At 40.6% G+C, this 20,756-nt stretch overlaps 1 protein-coding gene across 2 annotated transcripts in view; it reads right to left on the bottom strand.

Moving 5' to 3' along the window:
• Positions 1-20,756, bottom strand: part of EPHB2 (EPH receptor B2) — a 2,126,559-nt gene that overhangs the window by 1,383,306 nt on the left and 722,497 nt on the right. The window contains exon 1 of one of the 2 annotated variants that reach the window (XM_044061767.1): positions 10,028-10,191. The exons of the other annotated variant lie outside the window; for it this stretch is intronic. Coding sequence (XP_043917702.1) covers positions 10,028-10,085 — 58 coding nt within the window. The 5' untranslated portion in view covers positions 10,086-10,191. Of the gene's footprint in view, positions 1-10,027; positions 10,192-20,756 lie in introns of those variants that run through there. 2 annotated transcript variants of the gene reach the window in all.

Below are 20,756 nucleotides of genomic sequence, written 5' to 3' on the forward strand. Positions count from 1 at the left end.
GGAAGTCAGGATTGGCGATACCACCTCCACTGAGAGACCAGTCACCAGCATGGTACCTCGGGGTCCATGCTGGGAAGTCTCCAATTTTACATCTGCTTCTCAGAAGTAAAGGCTAATGTCAAGGGCCTTTGGCTGTCCAAGTTCAAAAATGACTGCAAACTGGGAGCTATCAGAGATCCCCCCCATGACACAAACATCTTACAAGAGGTTGTTAACATTGACAAATGTGCTGAAGTCATGGGTTAAATCTCAATGCCAAGAAATGATTATAGCGCCTTTTGGGAAAACTGCCACCCAAGCTAATTACTCCATCAATAAGATGCTTGTATGAGATGAGCTGGCAGTCAGGGATTTGGGAACATATGTAGACAGTAATCTGGCCTTTGACCAACGTGTGGCCATGGTAGTATGAAAATCATCCTATGTCACTAATGCCACATTATTTGGCCCTTATCAGACCCATCGAGTATAATGTTCCTTTCAGCATGTACCTGCCCTGACATTTGCATCAACTGAAATGCCCACAAAGATTCCTTGCCAGGAGACTCCAGGGTACAAGTACATTTACGAAACACCTTAAAGAATTATCTCTATACTCTGTCGATACTCTACTCCTACAGGCTACTGAAGGGTTATCTATGCCTGACATACAAGGCATCCTTAGATCCAGCTCTGATGGACCTTTTGCACATTCACAAAATGAACAGCAGAACAACTAGATCCAAAAATTTAAATTTTGCTTGTGCCATAAATAAGACATGATGGCGAGACAGATATTTGCCTCAGTGGATCCCAATGTTCCCGAACATGCTCCACATCCATGTAAATCAAAGTCCATCCCTAACCCTATTTAAGTGTATCCTTGACCAATGGATGGGAAGCAAGAAATTTACCCTGGCTCTGGCCCCCATGTCTCTGATAGTCAGAGACAGACAGTAATGCCCAAACTAACATATGCCCCACCATATAACCCCTAGAAATGTCCTAACTAGCATACCCCTTCCATACAAATGACCATGATACATAGGGACACAACTGGGTTGGGTTGTAAGGCTAGGATTATAAAGGCCCTGGTGGTCGTTAGCCTAGTATATACCTATGAACATGGTAGCTGCATTGCAGTATCAGCACAGCTCTGGTTCAGTTTATACTATTTGGTTAAAGTGAGACATCTATGAAGTGATAGCAGATAAAGATCTGAGGATGCACATATTTACATAAACTCGTAGTTATAAAAAAGGTATCTGACACATCATATCCACCAAAATATTGTGTTTAGATGCAAACTGGAGCTCTTCCTACTCCCCATTATTTCTATGTCTGCATCACCTTAAAAGCACTCTATAGATATGCACCCCCCTGTGACTTCTGGCAACATAGACTAGCAGTTTACCACTGTTCTTGTTAAAACATATTTATCAATGCCTTTCATAAATCTTTCTGAATTCTAGTGCCTTTCATATTCCACCACTGCTATCCCTTACTCTAATTCCACGCCACTTTTTATCCCAGAAAGGCACCAAAGCCCTAGACCTAAACCATGGTTACATTTGTACCAAGATTTATTGCGAATTGATTGATGAAGGCGGATGTACCAATAGGGAAAAGCATGACTCAGAAACATGCATTTCAATGACAAGTAATACATAACAAAATTCTACCTGACACCAGACAGGCAAGATGACAAATGCAGAATGTTAGAGAAAATGCTCAGCTGATACGACACTTGAATAATGCTTGAAAAATACCAAATGGTCACAGAGCAATGGTCAGTTGTAGGTGAAATGATTCCCTACTACTTCCTATAGTAAATGGGCACCACTCAGTTAAGTAGGAAGGCAGTTTTAAAACAGGTCTAAACTGGGTCATATGACAAAACATTTTTTGTTTTTTGTACACTTAAACTTGGAATTACTGACTGAAAATGAGTTGATCTGTATTTGACATTAAGCCTGTGGCTAAACATAGTAGAAGAGGTGTATCAAGGAGTTGTAGCTGTTTTTATAGATCGGCTAAAGAAAGCTCTTTTTGGATGCTGTGAATGTTTTTCACAAGCTATTCATGCTTGTCATGATTTAAATCACCACCTTGCTGCTGTGACACAATTTTTTATTTGGAACTGATAAAATCCACGCATTGTGACGATTGGGGAGAGATGGGTAAAGGCCGCCAGCCTAGTCAAATAGAATTTGATACATAATTCTATCGACTGTATAAATAAATGTAAAATACAGGCTTGTGTTTTTAAATGTAAGAAAACACTGTAAAATGTGAACTTCAAGATTGTTGCAACATTGCCATCTGCTGTTAAGGAAACCCAAGCCTAGTATTTCAAATGTGTCTTTTTAAGTTGAAAAGATCTTATGAATTTAATGTTTTACAATTCGGCTCCACTGCAGCTGGATGAAGGTTTCATGCCCATTGTTTTAAGGCTAAAGTTTATGACCAGAATTAAGATGTGGAATGTACTTTATTGCTCTAGTTTCGGTTAGAATATACATGTGAAATGTCTTCTATTGTTGTAAGTTTCTGTGCAGGTGTTAGATTGCTAAATAATGCAGTTGGTGGCCTGAGAACTTAGACCAGGTGTTAAGATGATGCAATATGAATACTGGGAAAACCTAAGTGTCAAAAGTATATCAATATAAAACCAAAGCAGCAGTTAGTGAAGGAGTATAGCAGATCAAATAAGCAGGAACAATCCAGGTATAGCTAAAACTTTAATCCACAGTATTGCAAAAACAAAATAATACATAGAGTTGCAGTTGATAATAAAAGCGCTTTCACAAAAAAATGCTTCATCAGAGATCAAAACTGCTACCCATAATTTCCCTATACAATATATTATAAATAAAAAATCAAACAATTCAAACAATCAAAACAATCAATATCAAAAACAATATACTACAAATAAAAAAGAGGGTAGGTAAGGCATCTATATATACTACATATATATAATATACTCCTATTGTATGATAACATGATATGTGATTGTTAAAATCATATATATTTTGTCTAAAAAAAAAAAATATAAAAATGTAACATTGACATAATGATATAATATTGTAATAAGCAACTATTGTAAATAACAGTAAGGTACATTAGACATATCAGTATTAGGTAGTATGAGGCTGATTTAATTCTAATTTTAATTTATGTTTTTTCTTTTTTCTTCAGCTTTTGGTTTTATGGAGGCTCTTCATTCTATTCAACTCTCAGCCTCAAGTCTCTGATCTACTTACAATCCACTTCCTCACTTGGGTTTCTAACATCCCCACCTCTAAAATCTAATGTAAATTTTTAATAGTTTCTAGGGCCTAAACAGGTAAATTACCCACATGTATAGCTCAACCACATGTTTGATATAAGCTATATGTGTCTATCCTTCTATCCTGGATTATATATGCCGTATGCTTCTATACCCTGAAACTGATAGAAAGGTTTTTGCCATGTTCATACTCATACTATACTTGGCCACTTGAGACTGCTGTCTACACTACATACTTGGCATTACTTGGAGTCTTGAACTGTATATGAGAATCTGGATGTATAAACACTATATATATGGTGTGGTGTGTACATTGGTATGCATGCCACATGCTGTGTGGTGTTCTTGTCCCTCTAAGATCTCATCCTCTCCTTAATATAAGTTTAGCCTCTCCTAGATGGCCTCCTATCCTTCATAAAAGCGCACAATAAACCCTTAGTTCTTGTCCATTTCATTTTATTAATAACCATCTCACCAACCATTATTGGTATAGAATATTAGATATGAATCCTTGTAAGTATTAAGTATCATTCTAGACCTCCTTCCTTCCAGCTTTAAGTTCTCATCTTGTCTCAGTCTGATCTAGTATCAATTTGATTATTAGTCCATAGTATGGTCAATTCTCTTTCTGTCTATATTCTTCTATCATCATGAACATAATAACAAACTTTACTGTTTATATTCTTCTATCAGCCTCTCTCCCTCCAATAATCCCCTACATCATTAGCCACCATGTCGGTGGCATCCTGTCCTCTAATGATGTTCTTGAATATGTCCTTGATAATATTGTGTTATGGTGACAGGGTTTACGGTATACCCCAGTATTAACTAGCCATTACTAGCTTCTCGATAAAATAAATCCAAAAAAATATTCTGTTAATAATTGAGTTCATCATTGTAAATAAAAAAAACTAGTTTAATTTGATCATCTCGAGAAAAACCTCTTTTATATTCGCCCCTCCCTCTCCATAATAGGAAAACATGGTCATACAAATGCGAATATACTACAGATTGTTTGCCTCATCAGTCTTAAATAATACTTCATTCTCCATGAGCTAAAACATATTCGCATGGCGTGCACCAACGCACAACCCCAGCTTGCTGTTGAAATGAAACATCATTAAATATAAACATATACATTATTTCCTTCCATCACATAAAGGTACAAAGTATAAATCAAAAAAAATTATATCATAACTGTACTTTATACTATTATTCCCTATATATAATACCTGTATATATGGTACTAGTACTGAATACTATGAATGGATAAATCAACTAAACTCATATCAACTTATCAACATCCACTATCTTACTTGTACAATCATATAATTCAAGTAAAACTGCTTTCTCTTAGTAGTATGATTGAATTATTACAATGGGTTTAAAATCCTAAGGTATTCAAATAGTTCCTTATCAATAATACCACCATTAAACATATCCAGTAAAAATTCTCCCATCTGATTTAATCTTTATTCACAGCCTCACATCAATTCTTAAATAAGAACTTATCGTTCAACAAGTTCAACATATAGCTGTATGATAACATGTACAGCTCATCTTCTGTTAACGATAAACTAAGTCCTTTATTCAATGATTTTTATCTCATGGTATGTTAACGAATTCCTCTGTTGATAGAGCATCAGTATCAGAAAACACCCCATGTATTCTATCCTGAATAATTTACATTTCCTAAAACAGAGATAGATTCCATGCCCCTTATTCGAAGAGAGATTTTTTCTTCTAACGATTGACTTGACTATTACTGACAGATTGACTATCATTAACTTCCTCTGCACATTCTGTCCTTTGCTTCTATCAATAACATCAACGCTTCCACCTAGCAGCATGCACCATATATCTATCGCCATGTACAAAGACATGAAAAAATGAAAAATCCTTGTGGTCACGCTCTTCTTCTGTTGTAAGTCTTGTTTTCATAGTTTGTCACTGAAGCTAAACGCCGACGCATAAACTTAAACTCAAAACAGAGGCCAAGTCAATGTAGAAAACATACCAAAAATTGTGTCTTATCTTTTGTTTCTCAATGTTTTAATCGTCCTCCCCTAGTAAGTAGGGAAATATGTCCATTGCATATTGCCTATTACCTACTGACCTCCAAATTTGCTCCGTCGGTTCTTCCCATCAATTCCGGTTGTTGTTCTGAGGTCGCTGCGAAGAGACGCCGGCTCCTTGGCACTATCCGCTGGTTCAAACAATACTGAAAGTATCCGCTCTGTTCTCTACTTCAAACAACCAAAATCCTTCTTCCTTCTATCCAGTGTGTGTGTTGTAAAGTCATCTCATTATTAGAAGATTATCGCTATCATAGTGCATTGTTAGTTGCAGCTGCAAGTCAGCTGTTTTCTTTAATATTGCAGCTGACTCCAAAACTACACCCAGTAATAGAGCTGATGAGCCTAGGTTCATAATTTTTGCCTCTCCATCTCGTTCAATGTTTCTCTTTTGATTTCTCGTAATGCTCTGTATGTTATAAATTATACGAATTAATGTTCTAAATGTAGAAATACTGGCGAAATAAAGGCAAAGAATAAAAAAGATAAAAAGGGTGCCAAAAGTGATGTAATTTGGGATAGCCTTAGAGACATGCTTGTTAGTAATGTTTTAAATACTATTTCTCACAAGAGACTGAGAGCATTTTGACTTTGGACATCCAACTTAGCAGCACTCTGCCTTATGCTCACATGTAAGTTTTAGCACTGTGATTTCTTGTAGGAATAGTGAAAGCTAGTAAAGATTAATTAGACATTTTTCTTTGAAATCAGACCTGTCCTACTGTATTATTTTAAGTTTCTGTGTGATCTAACTCTTAAATATCTCTGTGGTGTAGTAGTTTTGTCTTGTGTTTTAATTATTTATTATTAAATATTTTTAAAACCTTCTACCTGTGGCTGATTTGTGTAGAGATAAGCTCTAGAGTGCATTGCATATTTATAGAGGTTACTGTAATAGGCCACTCTAAAGTAAGTCTTGACTGTTAGTCATACTACCACTGGATTATAATATTGCACAATAATAATTGGACACCCTTTTAAGGGCCTTTTAGTAGCTGATATTATTAGCTGGGTGGTGGCAGTAATTACTACCATATAGTCTGGGTAAAGGGACACAGCTGGAGAATCTGTGTCAGCCTTTCCCAGGAGTGTCTGTGAAGTTGTATAAATACTTATCTCAAAGTGTGTGTGTGTGTGTTGTGTCAGCTACTTGGGCAGGGACATGAAGCACTGGTTGGACAGAGAGGGTACTGGAGGTTTTAACTTACCCAGCTAGGCTGAGACCTGGACCCTATAGCTGTGCCAGTGGTGAGTCTTATTGGGGACCTGGTGAGCAAGGGAGCAATCAGCCCCAGACTGACTGTGATCTCTTTGTGCACTTAAGGGAAATTGTACTTTGCTGTGTGTATTAGTTATCCTTTCCTCGTCTATGAGACAACCTCCCTGGTGCTAGTGGTGAGGATTGAGGCTCCTTGATTGTTGGGCCAGGGCACGGTCGTCACACGCATGATAATCTTATTAAATGAATGTGAGCTATTCTCAGAGGATTTCCACAGTACGTTCAAGCAGGATAAGCACAATCAGTGTATGAACCCATATAAATTTAACTATCTCATGGAAATATTTACCAAGTCTGAAACTGCTGCATCATGGAGAATCTCATTTTCTCTGGTAACCTGATGAAGCGCACCGGGATGGTGCGTGAAAGCGCTTGTTTTTCTTAAATAAATTCTTTGGATTATATCGTGGTGGTTCCTTGCAATTCTTTAAGTGATTTTCTCTGAGGTACAGAAATCTGGGATCCAGTAAACGTAAGTAGCAGTAGAGCAGGTTACAGCCACCCACATCTGGGGATACACTCCCTTCCCTCTTGAAATGGCTTTTAATGTGTAAAAGTGAGGTTCACAGATTGTTACTTCTCCTGAACTGCACTTAAATTTTCCTCGGTATTAGGAGTTGCACTACCGAGTCTTGAACTTTCAATACAGTACCCTTTTCTGAGCACGTTAAAAACTTTTTACATATGTTGTTGGGGGTCTGCTAGGAACATGAAGCTGAAACATAAAAAAAATCTTTGAAGTATTATCTGCAGGTGACACACAATCTCCCTTCTGCTGGTTGGTGATGGTATCATATTTCATCCACTACACTCCACCTTATCAGAAAGCCGCAGCACTTTTCCATTTTTGGCATTGTTTTCAAACCCAAAATTTACAACGGGATGCAACTTTCACAGTTTATTCACTGAGGAAAACTGACATTTCTATTTAAAAGTGGTGCACCTGTACTACAGTGATTTGCAAAGTATCATACACTTGTATGGTAGTATACAAACCACAATATTTCTTAATCAGTAAGAAATACAGGTCATAAAATGTCTGCAGTGTTAGAGCATGCACTTCTTGGAAGGAAATGGGGAATTACAGTAAGATGTGCACTTCTGGTGCCTACCTGGTATTAAATAATAAATAATAAACCAGCAAAGTATTTGTGTATATAACGCATCTAGTATTAGTATTTATTGCATTAGTTCACACTGACTGCACTACTACCATGCATACTGGTTGGATGATGGGAGACAGACACTACAGGTCTTGGCTACCACAGCATGCAATCCTTATGAGGAAGGATGACAAACCAACTAAACAGAGGCACCTCTCGGTTTATGTGTCACCTGAAAAAAAAACACCTGGAGTGCAGCTGCTTTTCTAGTGTGCGTATTTCTATTCAATATTATGTGTTGTGTGTGTGTACCCGCACCCAAGCAAAAGGTGGGTGAGTCCTTATGAGGAAGGATGAGAGTGCCTGCATACTCCTTGTAATGTAATCTGTAAGTGTATTCATTCATATATCCTTTCTTGAACGTGTCTGTCCCAATAAGCTAATGGTCTCTTTTCAGGAGAGGCTTGAGCTGGGGTTTCGTCTGCTAGGAGAAATTTGGCCAGAGTATAAGGGATTATATCTTACTCTTTTCAACAGACGCCATGGGATCTTTTACATCCACCTGAGTAACCAAACCAACTAAACAGACGGCACCTCGGTTTAGCATCTCACCTGAAGGAAAACACACTCTGGAGTGCAGCATCACACTCATACCAATTTATCATTAACCTTAATTTTCTTTCCCTACATCTAATTTCATGTAAGGGTTTCAGATGAAACAACAAAGGTAAAAAGATCCTCTTTGGTTTTAACTCTTGCTTTTCTAGTGTGCGTATTTCTATTTCAATATTACGTGTTGATGTGTGTGTACCTGCAACTTAGCAAAAAGGTGGGTGAGATTCAGAAATCTAGTCTATTAGCTGCAAGAAATAGCTGTACCTTCAATGAAATGTAGTTCAAAAAATGTTACCTTAAACAGCCTACAACTCAGTGTGCTCCTTCCTGATACTGCAGTTAATTCACAAAACCATTTAGGCAATGCTAATGTGTATGTTAGGCAGCATTAAACAGCAGCATGCACAAGGAATTCCGGGCTACTACTGCACTTTTTGGGACTCTGTGGATTGTAATCTAGTACACTGTACTGCTGTAGCTATTCTTTGCAGCTTCAGGGAGTAACAGACAAGTCATTTGCCCTAGTACAGATATAATATTAAAACAAAAATCTTACCTAGCCCTTCACACAAATGCTATGCGAGTACCCTTCTTCAACCTGACATCAGATCCATGCCACACTGCTGGGGGGCAAGGACTTGATAAACAAGAAGTAGCTTCATTAAACACACTGAACCAGATAAGTAAACACCCGTTAGGGTTTCATTCTAGTCCTTCTTTCTGAATTGTTCAGCTATGTTATGCAAAGGCACATGAAATTTATAACTCTGGTTGCTTTGCTCCAGTAACAAATTTCTAAATCTATCTCATTATTTAAATATTAAATATTATAAATATATACTAAGTATCAAGTGGTATTCAAATGCTTTAAATGCACAAAAACTGGGCAAATTTCACATATGATGCAAAAAAACACTTCAACACTCAGCTATCCTCAGAACCTGCACTTCCAATACAAACTAAGCATTTACTTAAGGCACTGACACAGAACTATGTTTCAACAGAGGTATTGCACCCTGATGTTCACTCTTAACTCCTGCACAATAAATGCAGGGCTATAACGACAAAAGGGCAGACACATCTGGCTCCTCCCAAGCCAGCATTAAAAAGACAACTTGAAGGAGACCTACATATGGTTTCTGACTGGCTAAAAATACTAAAGTACTCTTGAAAAACTATTAACTAATCCCAAACATATCTAAAACCAAACGTATGGTTTTCAAAACTAAACAAAAGGTTGTAACTGGCATATCCAAGGCAGCAACTACCAACCCTAAAAGCAACTAAATCCTTCAGTAGCTTGTTTTTTTGCCTCGACTGTAACTTAAACTACTAGCTTCATATAGGGCAAATCAAAGTTCACATTCATGTTACTATTTTGGTCAAGGAAAATCTCTATCTTCCTCTCCCCAGCAGCAAAAGTGGTAGCTGAACATAGTATTCTGCAATCCCTGCTACAATATGGCTTGTCTGTAACAGATGCACCCCTCCCCCTCTTCCCAAAAAAAAAAAAAAAATCACTATAAACAATACTGAATGAACTGCAGATTTATTAGTCTAGCCCCCCCCACCCCGCCCAAAGCTGTCATTGTTTTATCCTAAAAAAGCTAAATGAGCCTCTCTTCAGCTAACAATCAGCTATGTCTAGTGATCCTCATTTCCCTCAAGGCCATACTGTTCCGTTTACCTCCCTTCAGACTGTGGTCACCATTGAGTGGACAGGTAAGCTTCTGCCATGGCATCATCCTCAACACTTTCACATGGTTTTTCAAACGCTGCCTGACTCACCCCCTGTTAGCCAGCTAATTCTCTGGAGCCCACAATATAAGTCTAAAGAAGACAACAAGCACAACTGTGCACCCCCACCAATAAACAGAGTATGAGCATGCACTTGTAAGTCATGCCTGCCACACCCCTTTTCCTTGAGACCAATATCCAGCCAATTGCCAGGTTAAGTTGACAGCAAGACTTGGTTAATTCCAAAGCCCCAAGAAGGGTAAGCAAGCATCTGTTGCCTGACCTCTCCGGCATCCAGGTCAACTAATCGAAAACAGAATGGTAGAGTCACAATCAGATCTCTATCACTTTATGTCTTGCTGCCTGCTACGATGAGGCCAAATGTTGTACAAGATGTATCGTGAAACTGAATATAGAGATTATGAAAGTCTTGTATCACTGTTCCCTTAATTGCACATTTGCTAACTTTCAAGCATTTGATTTTTCCAAACATTATACCATATTTAGCACCGAAAGCCTAGCTACCTTTGTACTGATGTTTTTGGTCATTTATTGCCTCATATTTTGGTTTCTTTGATAATAAACTCACAGTGCTATTAGTACAGCAAGTCAAACACTGCCCTTCTCATCTTATCTACTAATTAGAGTTTCGCAGTATCAAAGTAGCAGGTAATGCTCTGGCACGTTTATGACAGAAACATAATCCAGCCATTATATATCATGAGGTGCATACCCAGGGTTCTCTACTCTACGTACAGTTTACACGCAACAAAACAAAGGTGAATTGACTTAACAGTGTTGTACAGCAATTGTCCGCTGCAGCACTCACTCAGATACTGCAGTATAATCTCACAATATGCTACATATTCCACAAAGTGGAATTACAACACTGGTGTATAGCTCAGAAATACGCTATTCTCACCCTTCAAACACACCATGGTCAGTACTATGGGACCAGCTGTACGAAGCACATCCTTATAAAATTGTATTGGTACAGTACTGTAATAAGAACAGCAAACACTGTTTGCAGTATAGCAGTATGGATATAAAAGGAGTGACTTCGGTGGTGGTGCTGCGGTAGCGTTGTCGCCTCACAGTAAGACGCAGTCCGGTTTGACTCAGTTTTAGAGCGTCTTCTGCGTGGAGACATGCGTGAATGGGCGTACCTTCGTTTAAGGTTGTGCGTCAGGGCTGGTAACTCGGTACGTAAAAATCAACTGCCAATCATCAGAGGACCGGAGTTCCGCTGTGGCGCTGGCGACCCTTAACCGAGAAAAACCGAAAGTCACAAGGACAGATCTAAGAGTGCTACTGCTGTAAGCTTGGGGTCCAAAAGGTTATGGGCAATATGACATCTATTACAGTCCACCCTTGGAAAGGTGTATTAACATGCATCTAGCTGGTGCCTGTCTTGCTTTCTGCTTCTTCAAGAAAGTAGTTTTCAGCTTGGTTACACACTGCGATGATCGGGAGCTGTGGAATTGTGTGCTGGGACCATGCTGCCTCCTACCTTTTGGGCCACAACCTTACAATGGTATTCCAGTTAAGTTGCTTCATAATTTTTTGAATCAAATGGATAATATCTGGATGTGTAAATAATAGTTCTTGTTAGCAAATGCCATCATTATAATTCAAAGCCCCCAAATATACTTTAAGGAGCACAGTAGCACCAAAGGTGTTGCAGTGGAGAGGTGAGGTATTCCTGACAGCAAGTATAATACACGTAATTCCTCTGCAGACCATACATAGGATGTATGTATGTAAAACCTTTTACTACAACACTGCTCCCTCTCTGAAAGTGCCACCTTATGTTCACATTATACCTTACGCATCCTAAAATAAAAAAGTGCCCTGCAGTGCAGAGCAGGACCACACAAGGGTATCTCAGTATTCCTGTGGATACTATAAATACTAGGTTTTGTGCTTTGACCATACAACTGAACAGGTACTGCATACTTTCAGAGTATATAATATATTGTTATTTAAAAAAAACACCAGTAGAGCAGTGAAGCTAGTTCTGTATAAACTCTTTGTGTCAAAGTTACATATTATCTTCTGGGATGCCATATGCAAGTTAGACTAAATTGTCTGTGCAGACTGGATGTTGCAAAAATATATAATGTTATTAGAAAATTGCATCACATTAGAAACACAGAGTGGATATTGAGGCACTACAAATTTGTATCCTGTGTTACTCTACAAATTTAATGCAGTTAAAGATATACAACATGTTTTATTGGAAAACTGCATTGCTGTAAACTAAAAACACCAGAAAACAGATAATGTGATGTATTTTATTGGATCAACACAGGTTATTTTCAGTTACTTGAGATATTGGGCAAACGTGAGCCCTCTGACAGGAGTTAATAAATTACTGATTACAGTGTTTATAGTAAATGGGGAAGCAGTACGGCATTTTGAGGCTCCATGAAGCACTGTTTCTTAATACAATACACTTTTCTCCTGAGACACACCAAACCTGTTGCCAGGCTACTTCCGAACACTGCTGTTCCCGACAGTGGCACGTGCCACAAAATGCTTGTTCATTTTCAAAAGCTTTTCACAACAGCCATTTATTTGAATTTGCTCAGTGTGGGAGCTGCACTTTGGTACAGGTAGTAAATTACTCTCCCTCGCCCTCTCACTCTCTGTGTATGACAACAACACAATTACCATCCACAACAAACAGTGGAATTAAACTATTGTAAACCAAGTCAGAAAGTGAACTGCTAAACATATATAGGATAGTATTAAATGCTTTCTGCCCTCTTTCAGTTTAATGATTCTAAGCATCCTTCTTTATATTCTTTATATAGTAAACTTTCAGAATTCTATTTTGGACTGTAGTGTATTACTTTGTAATCACAACATGGTGAAAGCTACCCAAGAAGTTTCTGCCAGTCTCTTCAAATAACACCCGCTAACAAGCCAAAAGGCTTTTACATATTGTTTCTGATTAATGTTTGCAGACTAAAGCAGTTGTCCTGGCTGTAACATATAATGCAGGAAACTGTTAACTACAAAAATGAACCTGTTCAGCGGTTAATACTACATAGTGAAGGGATGCATTGTTAAACTGGCAACAGCAGAGAAAACACTGATTATATAAACTGGAGAACATTCAAATTACCAACTGTGAGTGCAGACATTTTGACTGTTTTGTGCAGTTATTTAAATACTAGTTTAAATGTGGTTGTAGTGAAGAGGCTAATCCTGGGTTCCTGTTCTGTGGTCGCTCTCTGGGACTGAGTTAATGGAAGAAAGCACTGATAAATATATTCAGGTTATTAGGTAAGACCTTGATAGTTTGGAGAACACTTGATATCTGCTACTTTTGGAAACAACAGCAAAGATCTAGAATCATTGAAAAGTCAGCACCTGTGATGCCTAGTGCTGACACATAAAAAAGTCCTAAATGCAGGAGAAGCACAAATATCAAACATTGCTTTTCTCTTTTAAAAGATGCCACCCCCCCACACACACACCAGACATGTATGACAACTCTGAGATCGCCATACCTCAAAGAAAAGGGAATATTCCAAGAAGTGGCAATCCCAGATTTGGCAAATGAAAGTCCAGATTTCTGGCCATTCAGTTTCTATGTTTCAGAACTCGGCACTTTGCATTGTGCCCACTCAGATGGTTACCCACTACTTACAGATGTGCAATGATGCAAGATGCATGCTGCATCAAGAGCGCAAGCTATTTTCTGTGCTATTGAAAGGCAGAACTAGCATTTGAGTAGACACTGACATTACTATAACCTGTTCAGCCAGTTAGTCTGAAACTGGCCAGTTAAAAGATTCGAATGCAGTTGTTTTTTAAGATAATGCTAAATTTCTTTTACCAAAATAAATACTGCTGGATAACAGAGAATGCACAAGAAACAAAGCTTCATCACACATGCAGAAATAGGGAAGATCTTTTTGTAGCCCCGATGGAGTTGAAGCACTCCAGGATGGCTAAGCCATGGCTACAGAAACTGAATGGAGGCAGAGAAAATCACAATATGGTTTAAAGCTGCAGTGAAACCAACAGAGTTTGAGATGAACCAACAAGAGTAGTAAGAAAACAGGTCAGGTTGGCCACACTTCAAAGAAAATGAGAAGGGAAAAAGTACAGTTGTGTACACTTACCATAAATGTAGATGTTCGAGTGTATTCACAGTTGCAGTCATCATCTGTGGGTTATCCCTGCTGTGGTAGCCCTCGGTCGGCCCGAATACCGGAGTCAATGTTTTTGTGCACCGGCTGCCATCGCCTGTAGTCTGATGTCAGGTTGTCTGTGCTATAAAGCAAGGCAGCCGACATCATTACATCAGTTTTTCTTGCCCTAACCCGTCAGAAGCACAAGGAAAAAGAGAGAAGTGGTCCTGGTGGCTAAAAAGCCACCTTGTGAAGCTTATGTCCCCATAGGGGAACATGTTAAATGGGGGATGGAGGGAGGAAAACCAAGACTGCAACAGTGAATACACTCAAACATCTACATTTATGGTAAGTGTGCATAACTGTAAAATTCTCTTCATGTTTCACTGTTGCACTCATCACCTGTGGGAGAATTCCCAAAGCTGAGGAAAAGGGTAGAAGGATAGTTTGAGTCCTAGGTAGGGGTCAGGAGGCCTTGCAGAATTGCAGAGGCAAACCCTGCCCTAGACTCAGAAAAGAGAGGTAGGTGGTAATGCTTTGTAAAGAAATGGAGAGAGGACCAAGTGGCCACTTCCATGGTGGATGTTGTGGGTTTCCCATGTAGTCTGTAGCAGAAATGGATACAGAGTGAAATCCATTTGGAAATGGTCTGTTTAGAGATGGGCTTCCCCTCTGCCCCTGGGGCAAAGCTTACAAGAAGCTGGTCTGTTTTTCCTGAATGGCATAGTACAGTCCAGATAGTATCTGTGTTGTCTGTGCACATCTAGTGAGTGTAGAATTCTTTCCCCCTTGTTTTGAGGGTTGGGAAAGAAGGTGGGAATGTGTATGTCATGGTTAAGGGTCACATCAGATACCACCTTGGGCATAAAGGAGGGGTTAGTCCTCAGGGAGACTCTGTCAGCGTGGAAAATTATGAAGGGCTTGACAGCCATGAGAGCTTGGAGTTCTGAGACCCTTCTGGCTGAGGTGATAGCTAGTAGGAAGGCAGTCTTCCAAGAGAGGTATTTCAATTCTGTTGAAGCGGCAGGTTCGAAAGGAGGTAAAGTTAGTTTCTCCAACACATAATTCAGGTCCCAGGGTGGCATTGGAGGCCTGATATTAGAAGCCCTTCTGAGGAATTGCTTAATCAAAGGATGAGAAAAGAGGGGTGGGTCTGAATCATAAAGGGCAGAGATGGTCGAGGCATGGATTTTAATAGAGGAGAAAGAGAGGCCACTATTAAGAAGCTCTGCTAGGTAATCCAGGATGAGAGGGATGGAAGTTTGGGAGGCACTGCTCCATTTTGATTGTTTCCCGGAGCAGAATCTTTTCCATTTTCCTGCATATGATTTTCTTGTGCTGGGCCTTCTGGCCTCTATGATGATGTCCAGGACCTGTTTGTTTAACAGGGACTCCTTGTTATTTTTTAGTGTATAAGCCATGCTGAAAGTTTGAGAGTCTGTAGGTCTGGGTGCAGTACCCTCGCCCTCTCCTGGGTCAAGAGGTCTAACATCAGGGGAAGCAGCTTTGGGGGCTGTAAGGTCAGACTGCATAGTAAGGGGTATCAATGCTGTCTGGGCCAATCTGGAGCAATGAGGATGGCCTTTCATCTCTCCTCTCTTATTATGATCAGTACCTTGGGTATAAGGGGCAGAGGAGAGTATGCATACACAAAGAGGGAGCTCCAGGGGAAGGTCAAGGCATCCACCTTCCATGCTAGGTGGTGATACTCCCAGGTACAAAACATGTGCAGCTGGTGGTTGAGGTGCGAGGCAAAGAGGTCCACTTCTGGGGTCCCCCACTCTTGGGTGATTTGCAGAAAGATTTCTCTGTGGAGCTGCCATTCGTGGTGGTCCAGTAAGTTTCTGCTTATGTGATCCACCAGTGTGTTGTTGATCCCCGGTGAGTATTGGGCTTTTAGGTGGAGGTGGCTGTACACCAGAGAGTCATGGCTAACCTGCACAGGGGTAAGATTGGGTGCCCCCCTGCTTGTTGATGTACCACATTACTGTGGTGTTGTCTGTTTTTATAAGGAGGACCCCTGGCCTGAGATGGGGTTGGAAGGAAGTCAGAGCCTTTTGCACTGTCATCATTGCTTTCTAGTTGATGTGCAAGTGAAGGTGCTGGGAATTCCAAAGGCCTTGGGTACACCTGCCTGCTAGGTGAGAACCCTAAGCAATGCCTGAGGTGTTGGTGGTGATGGTCTGGCCGGAAGGGCAGAGGATGAAGGGAAGACCCTTGTTCATGGCACAGGCCTCTGCCCACTGGAGAAATTCGGCCCTTATACAAGAGATCAGAGGGAGAGTGATCTCTAAGGACTGAGAATGCTAACACCAAAGGTTTTTTAAGTACAACTGAAGTTTTCTCATGTGAAGCCTGGCGAGAGGGATGCGAAGGATGAAAGATGCCATGTATCCCAGAGCTTGCAGGAACTGCCTCACACTGAGGTGACTTCTGGAAGCCAGCTGGGTGAAGTAGAGAGGCAGGAAGCTCTGCTTTAATGGGGATAGCAAGGCCATTTGTGTTGCTCTGTCTAGCACAGCTCCCAGGAAAACAATTTTCCTGGTGGGGTTTTGCTTTGATTTTTTTTTCTTACTGATGGTGAACCCTAGGGATGTTAGGAGTGATTTGACAAAGAGAAGGTCCTGGAGCAACTTTTCTTTGCAGTCCGCCTAAATGAGGCAGTCGTCCAGGTAAGGGTAAATATGTATATTTCTCTGTCTGCAGAATGTTATAGCCAGTGCCAAGCATTTTGTGAATACTCTGGGAAAAGTAGATAAACTAAAGGGCAGTGCAGAGAACTGGAAGTGTTAATAGCCTACTCTGAAGTGCATTAATTTTCTGCATGATTCCCTGATGGGGATGTGGAGGTAGCCATCCTTTAGGTCTAGTGTCACAAGACAGGCATTTTGTGTGAGCATAGGCAGGAGTTGCTGCAAGGTTAGCATTTTGAATCTGGGGACCACCAAGAAGGTGTTCAGTTTAGATAGAGCCAGGATGGGGCACCAAGTGCCCTCTTTTCTGGGAACAAGGAAATAGTCTGGAGTAAAAACCTTTTCCTGTTTGATCTGGAGGGACAGGTTCTACTGCCCTCTGGACCTGTTTTAATGCCTCTGCCCACTGATTTGTGGGAGATATGGGTACCCTCTTGGGATAGGGAGCTTGCTGAAGGAGAATCTGTATCTCTGAGAAATGATTTGTAAGACCCATTGGTCCTTGGTTATAGAGACCCAATTGTCCTTGAAGAAGGTGAGCCTTCCTCCTACTTTTTGATGAGTAAAAGGAGGGTAGAGGGAGGAAGGAGAGTCATTGTGAGTGTTTGCCATAGAAGCTTGGTTTAGAACTCCCTGCCTTAGATATGGAAGTGGTCCATTGTTTGCTTCTTTGTTGGCCCTGGGATAGGGGTCTGGATGGCCTGCCCATGTGGGACTTACCTTGGCCCTGTCTGCTAGGTGCAGGGAAGGCCCAGTGCTTAGACGGGAAGTTCCTGCTGAATCTGGGAGGTTGAACTTGAAAGAAATCTTTTACTATTTGCATAGATTTTGCTTTGTCTTCCACATTTTTAAGAACCTCTTCTGCTTTTCCCCCAAAAAGGCTTCTTTATCTAGGGGTACATCAATAAGTTTAGACTTGATATGATCATGCATGTCTTCTAACAGATCCTGTCACTGCTGCCCTGCTAGAGGCTTCTAGGGCATCATATCCACATTGTAATGAGTGTTTGGCCACTTGACAAGCAGAGTGTAGTAATTCTACCAGCTCTTTTGAGTTGGCACTGTCTGGAGAGGTGGCGATCTTCTGTTTTAATTGTTCTAAAGTTTGTTGTTGATATTTTAACATATGGAACTGACAACTGAGTGCTCTGATAGCTAAGGTTGCAGAGGTGTATAGTTTCATACCCCATCTGTCCAGAGCTCTGGAGTCTTTGCCAGAAAGAAGAGGATTCTTGGCAGAGCTAGTCTTAGCTCCTTTTGGTCCCTGTGTAATGACTTCAGGGTCTGCAGCAGGATTCCTGTACAGGTATTTATGAGAATCCAATACTCTGTAGTACCGGTCAGGTTTAGTTGGAGCAGGAGGCAGGACATCAGGGGCTAAGCTGGATTCATGGAAAACATCATCCACCACTTCCAGAATAGGTGAGATGGCCAAGGATCTGTTCTGGGGCAGGTCCAGAAACTCTCTAAGTCATTTCTTTGACTGTGAGAAGTCTTGAGATTCCCATTGAAAATATTCCCTGAGGGAGTGAAGGGTTTCCCCAAAGGAGAAGTCCTCTGGAGGGGAGGCAGAAGGGATGGATTCCTCTGCATCTGAATCCTCATAAACAGTTAACGGATGTTGTTCCTCTTCAAAAGCAGAATAATCAGATTCCTCAGACTCTTGGTCTGTCATAATTTCTGGAGAATGATGACTTCCTTTTTGGAGTGGGGGCCTGAGTACCTCAGATAAGGGAAATGAGATCCTCTGCCATTTTAAGCAGTTGAGCTTGGGGTGGGGGAGCAGTAGCAAGATGGTGGCTAGAAGCAGATTTCCTAGGAATGGCCTGGCTTTGAGGCCCAAGAGAATCTGTCGGTCTCTGAGAAGTGGTAGTCAGACGAGAAGACGTTTTTTGTCTGGAATCGGTAGTGTGGAAGGTCTCCTCAGAAGCCGGTGCATGCATCGTGGCTCTGGACCCAACCGAGGCAGAGACAGCCAAAGGCCCGGAAGACGAAGTGGATTTCTGCGGCATGCTGGACTCCGAAAGGGTCTCGCCAGAGGCCTGCAGAGAAAGCGAATCAGGTATCAGGGCTGAGAAAGCACCTCAATGAATTCTGGAGAAATGACGACTTGCTTAGCAGTAGCATAATTGGAAGGCTTAGCCTTGTGTGGCCTGTCTCTATCTTTACATTTTTCGGAATGTCGACAGATTGTTGGCTGATGGACGCCATATGAGAATTCAAAGACGGAACATGAAAATAATTGTCTACAAAAAGAGCTATATGGTGAATGGTTCTCGCATTAAAGTGGGCACAGAACCGGCAACGAGGCACGTCGTGGTCTGGGCCTAAACAAATGATGCAGTAAGAATGAAAGTCTCGGTGTGGGATCTGCTTTCCACAGGCGAGACAATCGTTAACTTTTTCAGGCATCGGTTAGAGCAAGAAAAAAGGGTCCCCAACAGGGTACTTAGCTTTAGACATTTTCTGCTGAAAATCAACTTCTGGTAGTGACTGACCAGCACTCATGCAAACTGCTTCTGCTACGGGCTCCACAGCAAGAAAGACTGATGTAATGACATTGGTTGCCTTGCTTTATAGCACTGATAACCTGACGTCAGACTACAGGCGATGGCAGCCAGTGCACAAAAACATTGACTCTGTTATACGGGCCGACCGAGGGCTACCACAGCAGGGATAACCCACAGGTGATGACTGCAACAGTGAAACACGAAGAACATCAGCAAAGAAAAACAATAGGGAATGAGAGAGACAGGACGGTGAATATATGTGTGAGGTGACATGAACTGTTTTGTAACTGAAAAGGAGTGTGCAGAACGTAAGACACAGAGAGGAAGGTGGAATACAAACCTGAAAAGGGCCTCTTTGGCCTACTGTAGACAGCAAAAGTTGAGAACTCATCCAACGGTGCTAAGTTCAGTAACAATCTATTTCACCATTACATGGATGGTTAGGGCACTGACAGTTTCATGATAGCACTAAAAGTTCTACTATGAGAAACCAACACTCAGTTTCTTGGTTCACGATATTTTAATCCTAATAGGCTAAATTCTGCCTGTTATGATCCATGTATCAGAGCATCTTAAAACAATTATTTTTTGCAGAAGAATAAGGCCCATACATCCTCACACAGGTCACAAGTCCCTCATACCCTTTGAGCGTAAACATACAAACTCCGTGGCTCCATAACATTGAGGAAAGGAGAAATTTCCCAAAACAGCACACAGTAATCTCTAGCAAATGACTTGTTTCACTCTAACACGAGCAAACAAATAATTTCTTAGCTCATGTGCTCCATGAAAACATAGTGCCAACGAAGAGTAGATTGGGTTGTTAGCTCATTTGTTCAATGGCAATGCACAAGGTGCTGCTAGCAAAATGAACAGCCACGAGTGCAAAAGCATAAATGCACAAAAACTACTGTTAAATGCATGTTTTAAGTTAATCTCTGGAACAAACAAAACTTAAGCAGTGTAATAAAAATAAATGCCACACATCCTGAACTGTACATGAAGATGAATACCTATTAACATGGGAATGGAAGGGAGAAACAAGTTAAACATGGAATTACTATTTCACTTGTTTGTATGTGAAGGGTTTAAATAAATAGCTTTACGTTGTTAAAGCATTTAAGGGAATTTACCCATCTGTATCCCTTTGACATGTGGGTTGGGGATGTGCCATGAACCACTGCTGACAACATGTACTAATTCCAAGACTGCTGTATCTTACTGTAGGAGGAATATTCTGAGAGTATGCATCCTTGGGCTTTGTTTATGACCCCCTTAAATGCTTAAGTCAGTCTTGTTATTCTAAGTGTCACAATTCCAGATTTTGGAGT

This window comes from Protopterus annectens, chromosome 2.part0 (genome assembly GCF_019279795.1).
Source record: "Protopterus annectens isolate FY-2018-M chromosome 2.part0, PAN1.0, whole genome shotgun sequence".
In the NCBI taxonomy this organism is placed as follows: domain Eukaryota; kingdom Metazoa; phylum Chordata; order Ceratodontiformes; family Protopteridae; genus Protopterus; species Protopterus annectens.